This window comes from Opisthocomus hoazin, chromosome 8 (genome assembly GCF_030867145.1).
Source record: "Opisthocomus hoazin isolate bOpiHoa1 chromosome 8, bOpiHoa1.hap1, whole genome shotgun sequence".
Lineage (NCBI taxonomy): Eukaryota > Metazoa > Chordata > Aves > Opisthocomiformes > Opisthocomidae > Opisthocomus > Opisthocomus hoazin.
Window position 1 is genome coordinate 58586635 of NC_134421.1, and position 22539 is coordinate 58609173.

Sequence of the window (22539 nt, forward strand, 5' to 3'; positions counted from 1 at the left end):
GGATAACTATGCATTGCACTAAATTTGAAAAAATATTTCTGTTAACATAGGAGTATTACCTTTCTACTTCGTCAGCCATCCTGTGTTTTGTTAGGTGATGCTGAGGAAGGGTGCTTGGTATATTTTCTTTGTGCCATTATTATTTTGTCCCTTCTTATGCACAATTTCCTTGAATCAGGCAGCCCAAACATCTTCATAATGATCACAGACACTGCGAGATTTCTGTTTAGTCACTATTTCTACATCCTTCTCACTCCAGATTGGAAGAGAGATTAACAAATCCGATCATCGTGTTTTGGACAAGAGCAAAATTTTCCTCTTCTGCATTTGCACATTGTAATCCATTGCTTACTTTTTAACATAATGGTTGCTTACTGAGCCAAATTTTGTTCACTAGCCACTTTTTCGTACAAGTAAGGTAGCCTGGGTGAAAAAGAACACTCACTTCTCTCCTTGGTTTAAGAGTTTTCCAGAGGGGTCTCTATTTCCATTTGCAAATACCTTAAGTTACCTGTCTCGATTGACGGATATAACATGATGGGCTCTTGTTTAACTGGCCACATAAGGAAAGCTAGCTTTTTCATCAAACGCTGACAATAAGTACTGTGGAGGGAAGAGATTCTTGAGAAACCAGTAAGTTGCATTTCCTGAAAACAAAGAAAAAGTTGAGTAATTTTGCGAGTTTTTTTGCTTGACAAAAGATAGGAGCTCACAAATCTACCTCCTAGAGTTTTCACCCATTTGAACAACTGCTAACTGGGAAGAGATGTAAAGGGGAGCTTACATCTCGCCAACATCTTCATTAGATGCCTTTGACATGGCAGCAGTAATTGCATGGCAGGATACTCTAGGGCAGTGGTCTCTAAACTCTTTTGGTCATGCATCCCTATCAGTAAAAACTTTTTGAGCATACACCCCCATTATATCTATATCTATATCTATATCATCTATATCTATATCTATTTATTTATAATTATATACATGGACTACTGAAGTTCTGATATTTTCTTCTGCACCACAGTGGATTCTCTTACATAATCCCTGTGGTGCATGCACCCCACTCCGAAGACCGCTGCTTTACAGTGATACTCTGCAGTCATCTTCCGTAAGAAAAGGTGAACAGGTTTTGACTGTCTGTTTTTGGAAAAGATGCCCAGTTGATTGCAGAAGTATTTTAAATTCATGCTTGATTTTTTGTTCCTATGCTACTTTAAATCAGATTTCTCATTTATTTATATAAAAATGAAAATTATAGTCACCTGCTGATTGGAAGTGAGACAAAACTGTATTTCCCCAATTGATTACCTGCAATGTTGTTATTTACTGAGCTGAATTTTAAATGTACTTAAAATGTTGTGATTTCTCTCATAATTCAAAATCTCTTTGTTGCAACTCGGCAAGCACTATGTTTTGGTTTGCCTGTTGATAGAGCTGTTTCTTTTACTGATACTTAGAACTAGATGTCTTGCGGAGAGAACTCATGAAACACTGAGGGTTAAAAGCTCTGAAAATGTACAAGATGTGTACTTTTGCCAACAAGCAGAAAAATAAATTGCAAGATCCCTTGTCCTTATAGAGACTGAAGATGGAAGAGCCCTGTTTGGTCATCTAGTCTATTCGCTTCCTAGCACAAGACTATTCCAAACAATATTTATTGTTGGGCTCTTTGTTGCATTCGTTCTGCTTTTAGAGTGATGATTTAAGTTACCTCCTATATTGTGAGTGGAAATGTAAGTACTGTATGTTCTCTTACTTTTGTGCTATTTCTGTTCAGCTTGGCGTGTGGGTGGACTGAAACACACTAACACACCCACCAAGTGCACGTAGATGAAATGTGTTGTGCTGTGAACATAAAAACGCAATTGTTTAGAGAAGATGCGATTCTCCTACTTTTTGAACCTGGAGACCTCTACTAGTTTCCTCCCCAGAGTTACAGTCATCCTGTCAGACTATCTTTATTAATTGCGAGCAGAGTCCCGCAGCCATCCCTCCAGTCTTGTCTTGTGGAGGCTGTGTCTTGCTGCCTCCTCCCACCATAAAACATAGCTATCAGAGACAAAGTGGCCTGGTGTCTTTTGGCCAATAAACAAGCAAAGAGTAATTTGCAGAGACAGGATTGTAAAAATCAGGTTGCCCACTTGCTTTTCAGAGCAGGTGGGGGTCATTATGCTGGCAACTTCTGGTGCATCAAACTATCTTAAAAAACATTTTTATATGCGGGTGTGTAATGGTATGCTTACATGATTAGGCAAACACTAACTCGCGTTCCTGTGCACATTTGAGCTGCACTCCAAACCAGGGTGACCAGCTCAGCGTTGGCACCTTGCTGAGTGTGACACTCTCCTTCAGCCTGGAGCACCGGCAGAGCAAGTTCACGTCTCCTTGAAGTACAGGCAAAGCGCAAATCTGTATGGCCATATTACACTAGGCAGATTTATCCCAAGGTTGGGGTAGATAAGGCGAAAATCAGTGGGAGCTGTGATTGCCTATAATTGGATAGGTTCCTAAATATGGAATACTGTATCTGATGGAGTAATATGTTTCAGAAAAGTTTGTCTAAAAAAAGGGATCTTTCCAACAGACAAGAGGCTGCAGGCAGATGATATAATGGAGATCTTTCCCACTGTCAGACTTGTAAGCAATCATAAAGAGGAAGCACTCAGAAGATGGAGAAGGAGAGTGGGTGTAATGAGGGAGGAAGGAAATATAGAATTTGAATCATTTTTTTATTCCCTCAACTAATGTGGTTGGACTTGTGTCATACATCTTACAAAAGCTGATGAATGAGGTGGAGGCCCGAAATACAGGCTGTGGGCAGCACTCTGCGAAGGTTGCTAATCTATCCTTTGCCCACAGCTCATGGTAGAGGCTTGGCTTCTCGTCAGGATTTTACCCTAGGCAATGGTTGTGGGATTTTCTGATTAGCAAGTCTGCGTAGTAAAAGCCCCTTGGAAATTTGTAAGTGGTATACAGAGAGCACAGTCCTTCCTGGCAGTTTGAAGAATTCTTCCCTGACTTTCTTAAGAAAACATAAGGTGACACTGTTGTGTTTTATATATTTCAAAATTAAAATGCTAAAAAGCCAGTAATAGAAGTGCATTTTGAGATTAAAGATTAAACAGAAGACATAAGTGCCTCAAAAATTAGAGGACTCCCCGCCCCGAGATTCAAATAGTTGTCCCATATCCTCAAAGCGCAGGACTTTGATTCACATATTGAAGACCTCTGGTACCAGGCACGCCAAAAGGCAAAATGAGAGAGAATTTGCTGTTCTGATCCCAGAAGTAATGTACCACTGTACACTTGGGACACAAAGGAATTTGTATGGATTTTCTTTGGTGAACAAGGTTTTTAGATTCTGGGTTGTTTTGAAGGAAAAGTCAGCATCAGCTGGTATCTGTGATAGAGAGTAGGCAGCCTCTTTCTCACTCTTCTGGATCTCAGTAGTATACTGAGATTTATTTACATTTACTTCAGTAAATATCTGAGTTATGTAATGTTATACATGGTTTTAGAATGTGCACCAGTCGTAGAGTGCTAGAGCAGTAATATGAGCAGTAATAGCAAGTACTCAGCCAAGTACAAAAAGGTTCTTGGGAAGCAACTGGCAAGCTTTGTTTTAGCCTGATGCAGTTTTTCAGTGCAATGGTGAAGCTGAATTTCAGATGTGAAACAACTCTGAAGATTTAATTGGATTAATGTTTAAAAGTAAAGTGATTCTGACGTAAAAATTCCATGGCTGAAACTAATATGTACTATTTTCAGACTTTATTTGTTCTGAGAGTTTACTGAAATATACTTTTCAATTAACTGGTACTAAATAGTGTAACTGGGACTGAGTTAGTGTAAAACATTACTACCTGTCAGAATGGTGAGTAAACATGTACTTGATGACAGATATTTTTAGTGCATTATTGTCGAAGAGTAAATACCAGAAAAGTGGATGAGAAGTAGAAAAATATAACAATTTGTCATCATTTCCACCCCTCCTTCAGAGTCAAGTACTGATATATCCTGGTCACTCACTGCTTGTCCCCAGGCGGTCTTCATTTTCTTTTGGAATAGAGTATAGGTGTGGAAAGAAAAAGATGTAATTGTCCTCAGAACAGTAAATGTAAGTAAATGAGCTGGGTCTCATCTGTTTGAAGGCAAATCTGTATCATCGAGGCTTGTTCTGGTTAGTGTTGCCCTCCCTTCAAGGACCAGCAAAACATTTCTGTTCTTGCTGAAGAAAGGCTGTGTGTTAAATCGTTCCACGCTGCCACCCCGATGTTTGCGTTAATGTCTGCCTCTCTCACTTGAGAGTCCAATGCCGGTAATGGTTTATGAGTGACTCTCGGGACTGAATTTGCCATCCCAGCCGTGAACTCTCCCGGTCTCCAACATGGGACGCAGCAGTAGTGTCTGTGCTAGTCGAGGAAGCATGCCTGGGAACGTCCCGGGGGCTGCGGCTGGCCGGCGTGGGACAGCCTGCCCGTGGCTGCCGAGCGCTCCCCTGCCTGCAGCGCAAGGCTGCCCGCCAGCCCCTGTCGGGACAGGCTCTGCGATATTGCCGTTGCTGGAGATCATTTGGGAAGGTGGTTGTTGGTCCAGGCCAAAAGCTTGCTGATGACTGTCTTAATTGTTTAGTGGTAGAGATCATCACGTGCCAGATCCAGGAGCCTGTCCTGGCTCTGTTTAATTTACTGCTATGGGTGTAGCCAATATGTGAATGAGACTGAACGAGAGCGACATGCAAAATCTGTTCAAGAGGAAGCTTCAAATGCTGACAGATTGGGGTAGGTTTTTTCTTGCATCTGGAATTCATACTTTCTTACTTCTGATGTAAATAAATCTCCAAGGCAAAAGTTAGGAGATGCTGATTTCTTCTGTAGTAGCATTGCTTTTGGTCTTACAATTCTCTTAGATTGAGAGAGCTTCAAAAGATATGCTTTCCTAAACATGTTTTTCTATCTGTAATGCTTGTCAGCCGTACTTGACTTATTGTCAAATAGCATTTGATGTTTCTACCAGAGTTTTAGTCCTTGAAAAGAGCACAGTTGTCCGTGGTGTTGTGGCTAGTTGGCAACTCCAAATACTGCCAGATGGGTACAAGAAAACACTTGGATATTAACTCTTTTCAGGAGTTCCACACTTTCTTCAGGTAGACAGATATTTCTTTGAGCCAACTCAGATGACACCTTTTTGGATGCCAGTGCAACCAACCCCTTCTGTAGTTTAATATTCTATTTTTAGTGAATGTAATGGATGGAGATGCAAGCTGAGGAGCATCTATCTATCTGTCATGTTCAGATATTTTTAGAGCACTGATCTTTGTAATGCTGATCAGCACCAAATGCATTACATAAGATTAGCATCAAAATATATATAATGGAAAGTCAGCTCTGCTGCAGTTGTTCTTAAATTATTTTTAGTATTGCCCACAAAACTTGGATGGCTCAGTGCATTATCCTGCCATTGTGCTCTGTTTCTACTCTATAGGAATAATTTTTTTTAAGATTAATTTCTTTTCTATCAGACCTTTTCAATCACAGGTCTCCTTTCGGAGGCTTCAAATAAGATTGTCAGTGATGTTGTGAAGTTTTTACTAAATGCCCACTTTTTACCAGGACTGAAACTGAGACAAACAATTTATCTCTCATCGTCCTTCAATCCTGTTTATATTTGAACTTGTGATTTGCAGGTGCAAGATTCCATATTCTGCTCTACTTATATTCCTCAGCTTGTGTTTTTTAGTGTTGCTACAGTGGCTTAATCTTTTGCAGTTATCCATAATGACCTTTTCAATTTTCCACTTTTAGTGGATATTTAGCATGAATATCTCCCTATTAAATATCTCTGGTCCACTAGCTAGCCATTTAGAGTAGGTTGGAACAGATTATTTGGGAGGGTTTTTGAGTTTAAAGAGGCAGACTGTGAGAAAAGAGACCATATTCTTCTCACGCTACTCTAGAAAATTTATTTTTGCCTTTCAAATTTTCTGGAAAAAAAAAAAAGAGCTGATCCTTTCCTTTGAGTGTGTTTAAAAACTGGTTTGTAATTACTGAGGTTTAAAATAGATCTCAACTTTCTGCACATCCATCCCATCATCATAACTATTTGTGATACTGTGGCAGTGAGTCTTGATTTTTTTCATGATTACTTTCTTTGTGGGTTTATGGTGCATCTGATGCATGGTAGTCAATAGTAAATAGTCTGCTGTTTGTCTTTGGTGATGTAGTTTTGGAAGTTGAATTCTATCATGCTGTGGCTTCAGAGATCTTCCAAGATCTCTTCCTGAGATTATAATTAAATGTGCTCTGATCTTGGTTTATATTTTTACTGTTTAAAAACAACCTCTAATTATTAATGCTTCTCTTTGGTTTATAAACCTTGTTGCAATAAAGAGAGTGAGGAAAGAAAATGCTAAAAGGCCAGATAGAATAGAAAAACAATAACTGATATAGCTTAAACTCTGAGCTGAGAAAGAGACAGCATCTTTACAAGGAATTGTCATAATGTCATTTGTAGAAGAAAAAGTGTCTGTCATGCTGCATCAGGGAAATGAAGATTTAAATAAGCTGTTTTCAGTGGGTTATTTAGATTGTAAGCAATATGAATGACATATTTTTGTCCAGAATCTAAAAGGTTAAGCGCATTATAACTGATCCAGAGACTATATTGGAATGTCTCGGCTCAGTCAGTGAAATTGTGAAGAAAAGCCAAAATGCAAAGAAAGATGAGATTTAAAAGTTAAAACATTGCAATGATAAAACAGTTGAATGAGAAGGATCTGTTGTTAGTTTTCTCTGAGTATTCATGGAGATAGGAATTTTTTCTGAACCTGTTGGTCTATACTTAGTGGTTGGCTAGGGAAAGTCAGCGAGGGGCTGGACTACACAAGTTCTCCATTGATTTTGGCCCTGTCTGCGTAGTGGCAAGGGAAAATGTCTGTAACGTGTTGCAAGAAAGAAATTGATCTAGGAGGGCTGTAATTCTGGTTTCTTCTTAAGGAAATGAGAAAAATTAAGACCTCATTTGCGGAGGAAAGCATTTGTTGGGTTGGCTTTAGTCATATGTATTCGTGAGGAGAAATGTACCTTACACCAACCAAAACCATTGTTTTGTTTATTTAATGTATACACATTCCCCAAATGAAATATGCTATACTAGCAAGAAAACTGATGTGAACTGCATCTCCATTAGGATGTTTACTGATGTTTACCAACAGAACCATATGGTTTGGGGTATCTGTGGTGGTGGTTTTTTTGTCCAGCGATCCTCTTATCTGACATAGCTAAATTTAACTGGCTGAATAATTCAATGAAGTAGGGGAGAACAGGGTGGAGAGGGAGAGAGAAAAGATTTCCTGGAATCCAATTCTTCCAATGAAGGGAAAATACTGTTCATGCACTGGAATTTTGGCACCAGATTTAAACTCCAGCAAATTTATGAGGCCTGTGATGGTTTTGAATTGAAAAGCATGATGAATTCTCATTGTAATGACATAAAGTGAATTTCCGATTGTCTTTTTTATTGTGTGATCTTATAAGAATTAATCCATATCTCATATTAGATGGTGTTATATTGAATTCTGAGCTTTCATTTGTGGGTGAATCACTATTCAGGACATATTCCAACAATGAGATTTGTCTGACAGTTCCAGGGAAATGCATCTAGTCCTCCTGTCTAAATGTCGAATATTGTGAACTTCGGATGGAAGTATGAAATGTAATAAGCTCACAAATCGTCAAGAACAGCAGCAAAATGACACTTTGGCAAAGGTTTTCTGTAAATAATAGGTCAGCTACAATGATGTAGGTAACGTGAAAGATTATAGTTTCCCCACTTTTTTTTTTAGATACATGAATTAATGGTATTATACCAGTACCTTGAAGACATGGTGTTACTGTTAATGAAAAACTTGAATCTATGCTATTTAAATGAGAGAACCCAAAAATATGAATTCAATATTTGGCAGATTAAAGGAGTTCATTAATAGGTATTTAAATAGAATCTGTGGGAGGCTATTACATACTAAAATAATTTGAGAATAATTACTATTTCACTGTACAGTAACAAAAGATAAAGATGGCAGTAGCTCTAATTTAAAAATAATCAGAAGTCAGCTAAGGTTTTATAGGGGTTTTTTTATGGAAAGATCAGAAGAGTTTTGTTAAAACAGTCATTAGGAAGCTACTTATATTGGTCAGAGAATGCTTAGAAATGTCTAGTTGATAAGTCACTTAAAAAGCATTTAAACTTTTAAAAATGGAATTAAAAATCTCGAGAAGAAAGTTGCATTAAAAAATGACTTCGTGAAACATTTTCTTCATTCTCATGTTGTGTTTTGCTGGTTAGATCGTGACTCACATAACAAATGTGTGATTTTTTTAATTTTTTTTTTTAAAGATACTGGCTAAACTCCACAAAAAATCATCCAAGCATAAAAGGCTGGTTTTGAAAGTACTATGTACTTCATTTTATCTTGCTTGGAAAGTGATTTAAAGACTTTCTTAGATCTAGCATGTAATTTTGCTAACAGGTAGAAAAAGAGCAATATTGCACAATCCCCACAGTATTTTGTTATAGTGTGCTCTGAGTTATTTCATACCAAATTAATTCTGTGATTCAGAAATGGATTTGGTTATGTGTATACTGATATGGTAAAGGCTTTGGAATTTTGCAGTTTTGGAACAACTCTAATGAGAATTGGACAATGTAAAGCTCATTTATAACCTTCTGGAAGACAGAAGTATTCTAACCTGGACTTCATACCAAAAAAAGGCAGATGGCAATGAAATAAGCTGATTATAATTTTTTTATGTGTAGGTGAATATCACCCTATCACGCTGGATCTGTCTCATTTCGTGGGGATGGATGTCTGTTCTTCACCTCTGGAGGTGCATTCTCAGTAGTTGGTTGGGACCAACAGCAATTGGGATGACATATAAAATACGATTAAACATTCAGTCGTTAATTTGGCAAGCATGAAAAATTCAGTAAACTGTTACAGTCAGAGGTATCAGGATCAACACACGTTGTCCTTGAAATCCTCCTCAGACTTAGGCTAGCTGGATAAACCTGAGTCTGAAAAAATGTCAAATACAAGGGACGTAATTTTCAGAAGTTGAGAAGTGATTTGGAATGCTTCAGGTTTAGGTTTCTCTGAGATTCCTTAAAGGAGCTGGGTTTAGGTACTTTCTGATAGCAGAGTTGTTTTAAAGCATCTCATTATTCAAGGACCGTGCACCATTACTCACTTTTGATTATTTTGTAGAGCACTTTTCTTCCCAGATTATTCAAAGACTTTGAGATAAATCCTGTCTTTTCTGTTACAGAAAGACCATTTGCTGTTTTCCTTCCATTTCTTCGGCTTTTGAAAATACTAAGGAAGAAAAAAAAAACACAACTAAAACTGAAATACCCCCAAGGGAACGGTTCAATCATTGTTGGATGACAAGTTGACCATGAGCCAGCAGTGTGCCTTGCTGGCCAAGAAGGCCAATGGGATCCTGGGATGCATTAAGAGGAGTGTGGCCAACAGGTCGAGGGAGGTTCTCCTCCCCCTCTACTCTGCCCTAGTGAAGCCTCATCTGGAGTACTGTGTCCAGTTCTGGGCTCCCCAGTCCAAGAAAGATGAGGAACTACTGGAAAGAGTCCAGAGGAGGGCTACGAAGATGATGAGGGGACTTTCCTTTGAGGAAAGGCTGAGGGAGCTGGGCTTGTTAGCCTGAAGAAGCAAAAGCTGAGAGGGGGCCTTATAAATGCCTATGAATTTCTTAAGGGTGGGTGTCAGGAGGGTGGGGCCAAGCTCTTTTCAGTGGTGCCCAGCAACAGGACAAGTGGCAACGGGCACAAACTGAAGCACAGGAAGTTCTGTCTGAACATGAGGAAGAACTTCTTCCCTCTGAGGGTGACGGAGCCCTGGAACAGGCTGCCCAGGGAGGTGGTGGAGTCTCCTTCTCTGGAGATATTCAAGACCCGCCTGGACAAGGTCCTGTGCAGCCTGCTGTAGGTGACCCTGCTTCGGCAGGAGGGTTGGACTAGATGACCCACAGAGGTCCCTTCCAACCCTTACCATTCTGTGATTCTGTGTGAGTCTGTGATTCTGTGATTGCTGTTGTTCTAGCATGAATAGTATAGGCATGATGTTCGGTCTCTTTTCTTGGTCACAGACTTAACAGTTCCTTCAAATTTTTCTTCCCAAAATAATGATTGTGTTTTCTATAAGATTTTGAATACCTTCACTATAGAGTTGGTTTTCTATATTCCTAGAATATAAAATTGTCGTTTTTCTGAGGAAGCGTAAAAAAAAAAAAGGGTATTCTGGAAGTTACAAGAATGTCCTGAGGTGCAATGTGAATTTTTTTATGTACATTTTAAGTTACTGCCTGAACTCACAGCTTATTTATTTGTTCATATCTTGAAATATTTCATCTTCTTTGAAAAATTAAAAGTTGTTCTAAGAACATAAGTTCTTATTTATGATTTATTCTTAAATTTTAGTTGATTTTTTTTAAAGCAGAACATTAATTTTCATTTATCCTCATCTGTCAAGGATGTTATTTGCCCCGATACATTCATTCAAATCCTATGCTTTGAACCTCTAAATTCTGTCTCTTATTTTTCCAAATTGTCCTCTAAGTAGCTAATGTATGAGGTGGCATAGCTAGTGGAGTTCAGACTGTTATGTATTTTTCTGCTAAACGATGTCATATTTTAACAAAAAGTAGCAAACTGATTCTAGTAAACTTTTGTGTTTCTTAGGTGGAAAGAGATTGTAAAATGCTCCTTCTGCCATATGGAAAACATTAAACCTAATAGTAAATCATCCCAGTTATTTGCAGCTTATGGGAGAAATCCCAGGGCTGAGCCCTATTGACTCAGAAACTCTGTAAATGGATTCTGTGCTTTATAGTAAGTTGTTATGATCAGGCAGGAGGCCAAGTACCAGATGGATTGATTGCTTTTTGCCAGAGGTATGGCCACATCAGCTGCCTCTATTAGGAATGTATTTATTCTTGAAAATGTCGTCTTGACAATTGGAGTTCAATTTGTGCTATCAAAACACATTAGTCTCATGATCCTAGAGTTAGATCAAGTGCTTTGTTGAGAGGCACTGCTTTTGTCTTATTTTGATTTAGGATCTTCTCTGTACTCCTCCTAAATTATGATGCTGTTTCCTACTCTTCAGAGAGTGAGTTTGCTGAGGCTGTTTTAGAGTAGAGAAATCAAATAAATGGAGTTTTCCACAACTGTCAATAAGGACACACAGAAGATCTTAGTTACTTAGTGTGAAACTGAGCTTTTCCACAAAATGTGAAGGGAATGGTAGCAAACCAGTTCGCAAATCAGTCTCTTCTGAACTGCCACCGGTTGAAAGAGCGGAGGTCAGTCCCTTTGAAACACTAAACAAATTATAGGAAAAGATGTATTGATAGTCTGTGCTTTTCTACAAGAAAAAGACAAACTCAGTTAGCGTTTTTTTTAATAACCCAAGGGAACTGATGATTTGATTCATGTCCTAATCTAAATTCTACATCCATTGCTTCATGGTGAAAATAAGGATTTAAACCCAAACCAATCTTATCATAGCACAGGTCTCATCATGTGAGATCAAATTTGTGCTGTCAAATCACATGTCTGTTCTTGGATATTAAACACAGAATAGTGTAAAATACAGAACACTTGATCTAGTTGTTTCCAAGACATATTTCCAAGGAGGGTCTATGCAAAGGGGTGCAAATACATTTATAGGGTGAGAATTCATCTGACGTGACTTCAGGCAGCATAGCTACCGGTACATATCTGCAGTACTGCTTTAGATCCCCCTTATAGTTAGTGGAGCGAAATAGATGCACATAGGGTGCATTTACTCTCTCCCTAAAGCAGGGTCTCTAAAATAGACTAGATTAATTACTCAGTAGAAGTAAGTTTCTCTACTTTGTGGTTTCCTGCAAGTGGTCAGGTGAATCGTTCCTGAAATTTTCTGCACTGGGCAACTTACTGACCTGATACGAGGCACCTGGAGTCTCTGCAGGTGAAGCAGTGTATCCATGTTAGTGTGCTGAAGGATACAAACTGAAAGAGACTGTTTTCCAGAAGGACTTGTGAATTTGGTGAGAGGACAATGCCAGTCGTGGCTTAGAGTTTCTCGGCCATGTCAGGCTGATGCCAGTCAGATGGCCTTCAGTCAGCTTGTTCCTCTTCGTGATGCATTTTTTTATATATCAGCTTCTACAGGTGTCCTTTTTGGTTCAACAAACTACCTGATCTACTACTTAGTCCTCAAATTCTGTTGAATTAAATTTAAAAAAAATAGTCTTCTAGGCAGCTTTCTCCAGCTAATCAGCTACTGGATTGAACCTGCAAATTTCAGCCTCCTACGTTAGAGAATGCTTTCATATACATGTCAGAAAGGCAGTAGCGCCAGTGTTTCTTACTTTAGCTTAACACCTCCCCTTTGAGTTTTCTTGGAATGCTGCATGGGACAGAAGCTCACATTCACATCTTTGAGGGTGCCACAAGACACAGCCCTCATCCTAGTGACTGGGTGCATGATACGAAAGTCATGACTAATATTCGCTGGTGGGAGACTTCTCTGCCTCACTCCTCTCCTCCTCACTGGCATCTCATGTCGCCAGTGTGCGGGTAGCTCATGTGGCAAAGGGAGCTCACACTGACATGTCACCCATTGTAGAATGGCCGCTTGCCGGGGAATGGGGTGCCTGTGCTTTGCTAGTGTCTGTGAAATTGCTGTAAATAGTAGGCAGACTTGGAGGTAAAAGCAGAAACGGTTTACCCAACTGAAGTGAAGAGTGTAAGAAATCAATTGCTGTACTTAAAGACAGATACAGAACAGTGCAACAGTTACAGTCCTTGTTGCTGCTGGTTCAGGTCTGGCGGAACAGTTACAGTCCGTGTTGCTGCTCGTTCAGGTCTGGCTTCACCATGGTTTCTTTTCCTCTGGTTTCTTTTCAGCTAGCACCTCAAGCCAGACTAACTCCCAGGGTGACTGACAGTTCCCTGGAGATGGGATCTGGCCCTTCAGCTACACTTTGTCTTTTACTTGCTTCTTTCCCAAAATAGATTCTGATAGGGGATGAAGTCACCCCTTCTGTCCTACCTATTTCTGCTTAGCATAAATTCACCCTCCTGGCATTTCTGGATAAATCTAACTGATTAAAAAGGCATCAGATTTTGTCTCTCGTGCCCTTATCAAAAAGAAGGCCCTTAGAGTGCGTCTTTGAGCTGAGTGGATGTGGCTGGGTGTCACACTTATTTGACTTACCCTATGTACACAGTAGAATCCCCAGTAGGCAGATAACAGAGGGAGAGTTACGTTACCACTGGCCTTCAATGCATAAGCTGCGTCCAGCACAGAACTTCAAAAGTTCTTGCTGCATATATGAGAGAGATGGATGTGAATCACTGATAAAACCTGATATGATGGAAAACAATTTGAGGGATCATTTGTATGCAAAGTAAATGGGCCAGATGCATGGTTTGTTGGAAATGGGAAGACACAATGATGGCATTTTCCTACCTGGATGCGTGATTGTACAATGGATATTAGAGGTGTCAAGAATTTAGACTGAGGCATTGGAATATTGGAAGGGTGATAGATTATCTGAAATCCAGATATGGGCCAGTGACAAAGTGTATGTACATGAACTATGTGGGACAGTCCGTGCAGAACCTTCTTGCCTCAAGGCAAGGTTGTAGAAATCATTGTGGTGACAGCAAGAGATGGGAACAACCACCTGAGACTTCTGGTGTAGATGGTAGGGCACACCTGCCCGTGTGGGTGCCAGGTGTCCCCGTGATGGTAGGGCATGCCTGACCATGTGGATATTGGGTGTCCCCGTGACGGTAGGGCACACCTGCCCATGTGGGTGCCGGGTGTCCCCGTGATGGTAGGGCACACCTGGCCATGCGGGTATTGGGTGTCCCCATGGCACACCTTCAAGAGAAGTGGTCTTAAGGAGCCCTGGTCTGCCCAGTTCCTACTGCTAGTTACAAGAGTTGAGTTTTCCAGGCCTCTTTGTTTTAGGCCAGTGATTTTATTTTAAGATACACGAGGGATCAACACATCTAGCTGTCAAAGTTCAAACTGATTAATTTAAGGGAATTTAATATGGTTAACAATTTTAGAAAGATTGGTTGCTTTTAAGGTATTTTTAGACTTTGCCTGGGAAGCAGTTGTGCACTATTGCTGATTGCAAGAGTTGCTTGTTGCTGCAGAGGGTTATGTTTATATACTTCTTACTGGGTTTACTTACCAGTTAAGCTTTTTCACCAGCAGAAGAGATACAGCCTAATGATTTTGTAATGTCTGAGAAAAAGAAATCGTGAAACCTTTACAGTAGACTCTGAGGAACTGAAATTTAAGTGACTAGAATGTAAAATTTTACTGTCGTAATAGTGTCTTTTATGTTTAATAGTTGTAAATGTGCAAAACCCCAGCTGAATAGTCTGTACAATGCTTAAAAAAGGTGTGAAAAAAAAGATTATTGGGGTCTTGGAGGATGGTCAGCTGGGTGGACAGCGTGTTTCTCTGCACAGCTGTTTTGTTGTTAATCTGTGAAGCTGTAAACATGAGAAGCAGAATTCCTAAAACCAGTCAAGTCTGTCAAATAAAAATATCAGGAAGGAAACAGAATGGCTCATATGGCTATTCTCATCAGGAAGGCAAGAAGATGCTGAGATGATATATTTGTCAGCTAGTCTAAAGATGCATTCTGATGTCAAGTACTTCGATATGTTGGAAAAGATTTTTCCCTCTTCAAAGGCCTCAGAAACCTATTTATCCTGAAATAATCCCTAAATTTGAAGAAAGGGAAATGAACTGATATTGTCACTGTCATGCTGTGAATAAGTTTGAGCTCTAGTGTGCTGGCAAGAACTTGTCTAAAACTTTGTTATTAGCAGGGCTGGCAAATAGCAGGTAACTGCTTGCATGCTGTCTGTGTTTATGGTGAGTGGAAGCTATGGGAAGTACAGAAATAGTCTTTCACTAGTAAAGATTCACTGGTTCCCATAACTTAAAAATTAAAAATTGTTCTTAACCAATGATTAATGTCTATTCAGTTTTAGTTTAGGAGCTTTCTGTAGGACCTACAACTGGGTTTAAAGACACACTTCACAAAAGTCTCTTGATGACTTGTTCAATGAGTTTAATATATTTTTACTGAGAGACTTTTGGAGCTAAGCATCTTCAGGAGTTTCCTGGAGGATAATTTTGTGTCCTGAAATGTAGATAACTCATCAGATAATTATCTCAGTAAAGCCTTCTATTAATAGCTGTCGCTGTAATATTTGGACATACTTCTTGAATTCACATAGCCTTTTGTCAGTTCTTTATATTTCTGCAGCTTTCAGTACGCAAGAAAATTTCCATTTGTTTCCCAATTCCAATTTATTTTATTTTAAATTATAAACATATGCTGTGGTATCCTTATGGGACTGTTCTGTAGTTAACTGCTATTTATGTATCATCCTAGAACTTTGATTTCTGTGGTAACGATAAAAAATGCATGCTTTGTGCAGTTACAATGTGGAGAAATATTTTTTTTATTTTTGCTGAATGATTCACAGATAGAACTCTTTTTAATGACGTGATTAGCAGTTTTCATCCTTGCAGTTCTGTTTTCCTGTTCGTTTACAAGCCACTAATATGTACAAAGCTGTTAGCCACTTACTTGAAGAAACAGACTTTTTAAGGAGAGTCTTGAATGGTTGTCAGAAGTAAGGACTGAGGGTATACAGAAAGACATAACCCTTTTCAGTTCTGCTGCTGCTAGTTTATACTGTAACCTCGGGTAGGTGACTTCACCTAATTCTTGGATTGTACAGTTGAAGTTATGCTGGGACTAGGTATCTCCAAGAGATCTGGATCTGGGTGTTGTGGTTTGGGAGCTGAGACAGCATGGTTCCTGTTCCTCTTGTTCTGTTTGTATTATCTGGAGGTGGAAATCAGAATAGTCAAGACAACAGTTAAATGGAAGAACACTGATATTGAAGACCCGTGGCTTTCTGCCATGATCTGAGTTTAGTTAGCTATAATTTTGTGGGGAAGCACTGTTTAAAGAGTTGGTACTGGGTTAACAAATTCTGCAATCACTGCAGCTGTCTACTCAAGGTGATGCCAGCCAGGTGATCGGACCACTCACAGAGGGGCAGAGGAGGAACGTGGCTGTAGTTAATTCACTGTACAAACTGCACCAGTCAGTTCTGAAGGTAGGCTTCCTTTGGTATTTCTCTTATTACCATAATGTTAACTTCTTTGCTCTATCGTATGCATATTCTCCCATTAGCTGGTAAGAATTCTGATGAACACAGCCCAGTTTTGGGTTAAGAGCTGCAACTTGCTGTCTCAGCTCTCTGAGATTTGGTTGGCCCTTGTAAGCACCGCTGTGCGATAAATTGTCAATATTAGGAGAGAAGTGAAAGATGTTTTTGTACCCAATAATCGCATCTCACAGCGTTGCTTTGTGAGCCTGATCAATTGAGCCCTTTCTGGTTTTTTCTTACCAAGTAAGCTCTCTCTTTGTACTGGTCAGCCTGATAGCCCTTGTCTGCATCTGCCCCAGGCCAAGCTTATCACTTGTCTTTCTCTGAAGACCCTCACTGCTTTCCCACGATTGTGGCTGAACTATGTTGCTGTGACCAAAATCTGGCCTGGAAATGTTTTCAGGACTAAGCACAGTTATGAATAATTCCAATTTACTGGCTCAGTGATGCCAATGGTTACACAGTCTCTGTAAATTAAAACAAACAGATATAGTGGTAGCTGTAGTTAATTGTGTTTAAATCCTAGCCTGATTAGAAACAAGATCATGAGTACTCCTGACTGTGGATATGTTTAGAGAATGTGAAAAAATGCTAAAAAGCCTATAAAATTTGCTTGGATTTTGCAAACAGATGGTAGATCAACTTTTAAGTCTGCTTTCTCTGATGTATTTAGTAATGAACCTCATGTGCTTTAGTGTTGGAGGGAGATCTGATGTGATTCAGTCTTTGAGTTCAGTACTTATCTGCCTTAAAAGTACTATTGTATAGCCTGTTCATGACTGCAAGGAAATTGGCAGACTATTCCTCAGATCATTCCTTGACTTTCAATTCGAATATTGTTGTAGCTGTGCATGATCAGCTGTTTAACGTGTAGTATTATAACGGTTATAATACTGAGAAAGAACAACTATTCTTTCAAATATTTGCCATAGAGCTGCTTGTATAGATCTCCATCATTTCTGTACTTAACAGTGGGAGAATACACCACCTATTTTTATGCTGATTCTGTTAAACCTTCAGCTAAATTTCAGTTCAACTCAGTTCAATCATTTCTTTGTCAAGGCAGAAGCACAGTCCATAGGAAATTTGAGAGCAAAGGACTGATACTAGTGCATTGAAAATTCTGTTTGTATGAAACATTTGATAGTTAGGTATACCTGTGTAAACCACTCATTATTAAGGATAACTCAGTAAGTTTTTAAAAGAAATTAGATGTTGTGGATTCTAATCATTTGTTGAATGTTGACTATTAACAATTACTTTAAAAATTTTAGGTCATTACCAATCAGAGTTCATTTCCAGCAGCTTCTGAGCAAGCAGTCACTACTGCCTTAAAGGTAATTGAATGTCCCTGTGCTGCAGGGGTAGGACTGAGATTTGCTTTGTTACACTTAAAATGAGCACGTATTTTCTCAGGTATTATTTTGTGTCAGTATATGTTAGTCAAAGGTATACAAATACTCTGAAATGTATGTTTTGTTGTATCTGCAGCTACATATATGTTCATGTGCCAAATCACCGCTTGAGTAGCATTTGTATTCAAGAATGTTCTCGTAATGGTCAGAACCCAGATATCATCTGACTGTGACAATAAGGTCTTTCTCTGCAGCATTCACACAGCAATAACTAGATCCTTCAGCACCTACTTATTCCCCCCCGACACACACATAAAATGATGATATCTATGGTACCTGGTGCTTTTCTGGGTGGCGATGTGGATGGCCGTGCAGCCCTCTGTGGATGACAGCTATCCACATTGGTCCTGCTGTGCTCTGACCTGGGAGGGGTTGTGTATGGAGGAGTGAAGGGCAGCTTGCGTGTCTAGGGAATGAACAGCTGAACAAAGTGTGTGCACCAAACCATGTTCGTTTACAAACCAGGAATGCCAGATTGTTGTGCACCTTTTTGAAGGAAGGCTTTACATAGAAGTAGTAAACAGCCTTATTTCTGTACTTTACTGGTAAAATCAATTAAAGAGAAATGTTACCTTAGGCTTTTGTCCTTCTATGTAGCGGTTTCTAATGCAGAATAACGAAAAGCACTGTTGAAATGAACTGTTTGTCAAGATATTTTTGAGCTGTCAAAATGCAAATGCTTCTAGTTTCTGTTTCTTTACTTCTGCCTTTTTCTTATTCTATTTCAGGCAGTCCATGATCTAATGGGTAGTGCTGTTCAACCGTTACTGAACTCTGTAGGAGATTCAGTGGAAGCTATTATCATCACTATGCACCAGGAAGATTTTTCTGGGTAATTAGAAATATTTTTTAAATTTACCATTGCTTTAGTAAGATATCCTGCACATTGTTATTGCCACAATGTCCTTGGAGCAACAGCACTTATTTGTTGAGGGGAAGGCAATGCTTTATGGTCAATGAACACAGAAAGCAGAATTACACCTATCTATTGAAACAAATTAATCAGGTAGTATCTGTCTTCTCCCCCCCCCTTTTTTCTTTGCATGTCTGTCGAGTAAAATTCATTTTAAACAGAAAAAGCCAACCAGAGGCCATTTTTGTGCCTTAAAAAAACCCCTTGGTTTCAAAACTTATTTTTTTGTGAACAGTCTTCAGAACTGTCAATATTCTTGTTTCTCAAAATAAAGCATATAACCTCTATTTCAGAATTACACACTTTTTTTTTGTAAAGTATCATTGAATATGAAATGGTTCAAAAAATCTTTTGTATTGAAAGCTCAGATTTACTGTATTCTACTATTTTCCCATAGCTTTTTAATTAAAATTTCCAGTATTCTTTATCTGCAAAGATCCTGAGTCCTAGCTATAACTGAGACTTCCTTCTTGAGCATTATTTTGGTTGTTATCTCTGTTCTGACATTACTTATATCATCAGATGTCCTGTTTTCTGTCTTGGAAATTCACTGAAAAGAGTATGTTTTCAGAGGTGTTTTTTATTTTCCTTTTGACTTTTTTTAAAAAAGACAAACAGTATTTTACCCTCTCCATCTTTTTTTTGCCACCACTAGCAAAATACCTCGCTAGGTGGATAAACTGATTCCAGCAAAGGCTGAATTTTGTTAGATAGCCTTGTCCTGGTTTTGGCTGGGGTAGAGTTAATTTTCTTCCTAGTAGCTGGTATAGTGCTGTGTTTTGAATTTAGTATGAGAGCAGTGTTGATAACATACTAATACTTTGGTTGTTGCTAAGTAATGCTTGTACCAAGTCAAGGACTTTTTAGCTTCCCATGCTCTGCTGGAAAGGAGATGCACAGGAAACTGGGAGGGAGCGTAGCCAGGACAGCTGACCCAAACTGGCCAAAGGGATATTCCATACCATATGACATCATGCTCAATATATAAGCTGGGAGGGGTTAGCTGGGGGGCTGGGATTGCTGCTCAGGAATGGGCTGGGCATTGGTCAGCGAGTGCGAGCAATTGCGCTGTGCATCACTCATTTTGTGTATTGTTATTAGTATTTCTTCTCTCCCTTTGCTGTCCTATTAAATTGCCTTTGTCTCCACCCACTAGTTTTACGTTTTTGCTTCTGATTGTGCTCCCCATCCTGCTGCGGGGGGGAGGAGGAGGGGAGGTGAGCAAACAGCTGCGTGGTGCTTGGTTGACGGCTGGGCTTAAACCACGACAAACCTGTATGCTCAGGTTCCTGAGTTTCGAAGAGCTCTTTTGCCTGGTTGTGATTCAAATAAAGAGAAAGATCATTGATTTCTGTGTCCTGTAGCTTCCATTCTGCTTTGATGATAATTAGATTGAGTTTATAATCCTGGGTTTGGAGGAATCTAGGAAACTAATTATACACAGAGAACAGGTTTGGGATAGGCTAAATGGTAACCCTGTGACATGTATTTTCTGATCCATTATTAGAGTTTCAAATGAACAACTGGGAAATTTAAATTTAGGGGCTGGATTTGAGATTTAGGCTCAAAACTGGTGGAGGCTCTGCAAATTGGGTAGGAGTGGGGTGATTTGCTTTATCTTGTTAGAGTGGGAATGGCTGATAAAAATATATTTTTTGATGACAGTTTTAGAGCGCGCTACACACTCTTTATTCTGAGTAGAAATGAGACTCTACAATTCATGCTGTGACTTCGTGGGGTAGGAAAAAAATTTAAAAGAATCCAATAGTTTTTGGTTGTGTTTTAAAGTTGAATTAAGCTGTCCTCGTTTCTTTTTTCTTTTCGTTTTTTTTCAGATCATTATCCAGCTTGGGAAAACCAGATGTCCCTTGTTCTCTGTACATGAAAGAACTACAGGGTTTTATAGCAAGAGTCATGAGCGACTACTTCAGACATTTTGAGTGTTTTGACTTTGTCTTTGATAACACTGAAGCCATGGCTCAAAGAGCAATTGAACTTTTCATTCGCAACGCCAGTCTAATAAGGCCCCTTGGTGAAGGTGGGAAGATGCGGCTTGCGGCAGATTTTGCACAGGTACCCTTAATACTGATTTCTGCTTTTTACTGTTACTTCACTGTGTTCACTGAAAGGTATCAATACTTTTGTCCCCATTGAAGTATAAACAGGCAGTTATAGAGATCGGTGCATTCCACTTGTAAACATCCTCTCTCTGTATCCCGAGAAATGCATCCGCTAAGTAGAGGAAGATCCCTCATCACTGTCAGGCATGTTCAGGGAGGTCTCACAGCTCCTATCAAGTGACTGTTGCATTTAAATTCAGCTGCTTCTTGACATTTTATCCCTCTTGTCTGACCTCTTTGTACATCCATCATTTGCCACCATTCACATTCATTCACTTCATTCTTTCTCTCTCTTCGAATGGAATGGTGTGTCGCTTTCTTAATTGCTTTATATATCACAGTGCACAGTGGTTAATCGCTAACTCAGCTGCCTTGCAGTGTAGGAGACAAGCTGAAGAAACACCAATAAGCTGTGGAAGGACTGCCCTTTTGCTAACAGAAGGGCAGTTTTCTTGTGGGATTCACTTCATGACCTGATTGACTTAACTGCCTCTCAGCTTTACCTAGCTCTTATACTGACTAAAACACAAAACAAATTGCCGGATTACTGTCCACTACCTGTCTGCATTATCTACTGTATTCAAATTTATTTCGTCAATAGTAACACTGTGTGATTAACTTGCCGAAGAATACAGGCATCCACCAGCTTGGTCTGAGGGTCCCAGTTGTTATTAACCAAGCAGAAAAGGGAATTAGCACCAGCTGTCTGCATGCTGAGTGCTGCTTTTGGCTTGTAGGTAACTGAGGTAGGAGAGGAAGGCAGGGAGGGAGGAATCGCTGTCATCTCTGCTCCCACTTTGGGCTGGTTTGTATCGTTTGCCCGTGAGTTACATACTCCTGAGTAAAGTTTTTGCATTCGTTACTCAGAAGCAGCAAATCAGTGTTTAACCACAGAAATTAAGGGGAAGTTTTCAATTGCTTTCAATGGGAAGGTTCCATTCCCTTCTCTATTTTGAAGACAATGGCCAAAAATGGGAGGAAAAAAAAGCACGCTTGACTCTTCCTCTGGAAGGAATATAGATAAGTTTTGTAGTTTATGCTTCAGTACTAAAGTAAGTCGTATAAATTTGGGAAATATCTTCACCTAATTCTACACACCTATTATAATAATTCTAAAAATATCACTCGTTTATCTTTTTTAAACACCTATTTTTCTTGCTCTGACACGGGCTGCCTTTTAAGTGAAGAATAAAGGTAGGTTTTCATCTGTGTGTAGGGGGGTTTGCATGTTCTTCCCCACTGTGCTGAGTGTAACTCCTGAATGGACAACTGTGTGAAGATAAATGCTCTGATTTATCTTCTTTTGTACTGTGGAAGAAAAAAATAGGTTTTTAATTCATTCTTGTCTCTGGCCTTCGACTGTTGCTGCATCTCTAGTGGCTACCGTGTGTTTTTCTCATCTTCACATTGCACCGTATTTTTGCCTTGTTTAGAAGTGGGCTTAAGACAAGAACTGTCTGGATCCAACCAGCCTCACACAGCCACCTCAACACTCGCTCTGTGCCTTTGAGCATCTCTGCATAGAGCTCCTCAGAGCGTCCCAGGCTGCACAGTGGCTGTAGTGTCCAGAATGGCTGGGACACTATATCCCGTTGCTTGGGATAACAGAAAAAGGACTGAAACATTTTGGGTATGAAGGCTGCCTTATATCCATGTTTTCTGCTCCTCCCAAAATCCTGGCGGTTTTGGGGAACGTGCCTGCAATACCAGCTCCTGGTAGCCCCACTGGGGAGGCTGTAGCTGCTCTGACCCGGCCAGGAGTCCTGGGCACGTTCACCAAAATGTGGCTGTAATCCTGAACAGGACTTGGTTCATT

General features: G+C 39.6%; 1 protein-coding gene across 1 annotated transcript in view; it reads left to right on the forward strand.

The window, feature by feature from the left end:
• Positions 1-22539, forward strand: part of COG5 (component of oligomeric golgi complex 5) — a 193519-nt gene that overhangs the window by 152963 nt on the left and 18017 nt on the right. Inside the window, exons 15-18 of the mRNA XM_075429285.1 lie at positions 16111-16221; positions 17550-17612; positions 18419-18522; positions 20439-20676. Of these exons, the coding sequence (XP_075285400.1) occupies positions 16111-16221; positions 17550-17612; positions 18419-18522; positions 20439-20676 (516 nt within the window). The remainder of the gene's footprint in view (positions 1-16110; positions 16222-17549; positions 17613-18418; positions 18523-20438; positions 20677-22539) is intronic.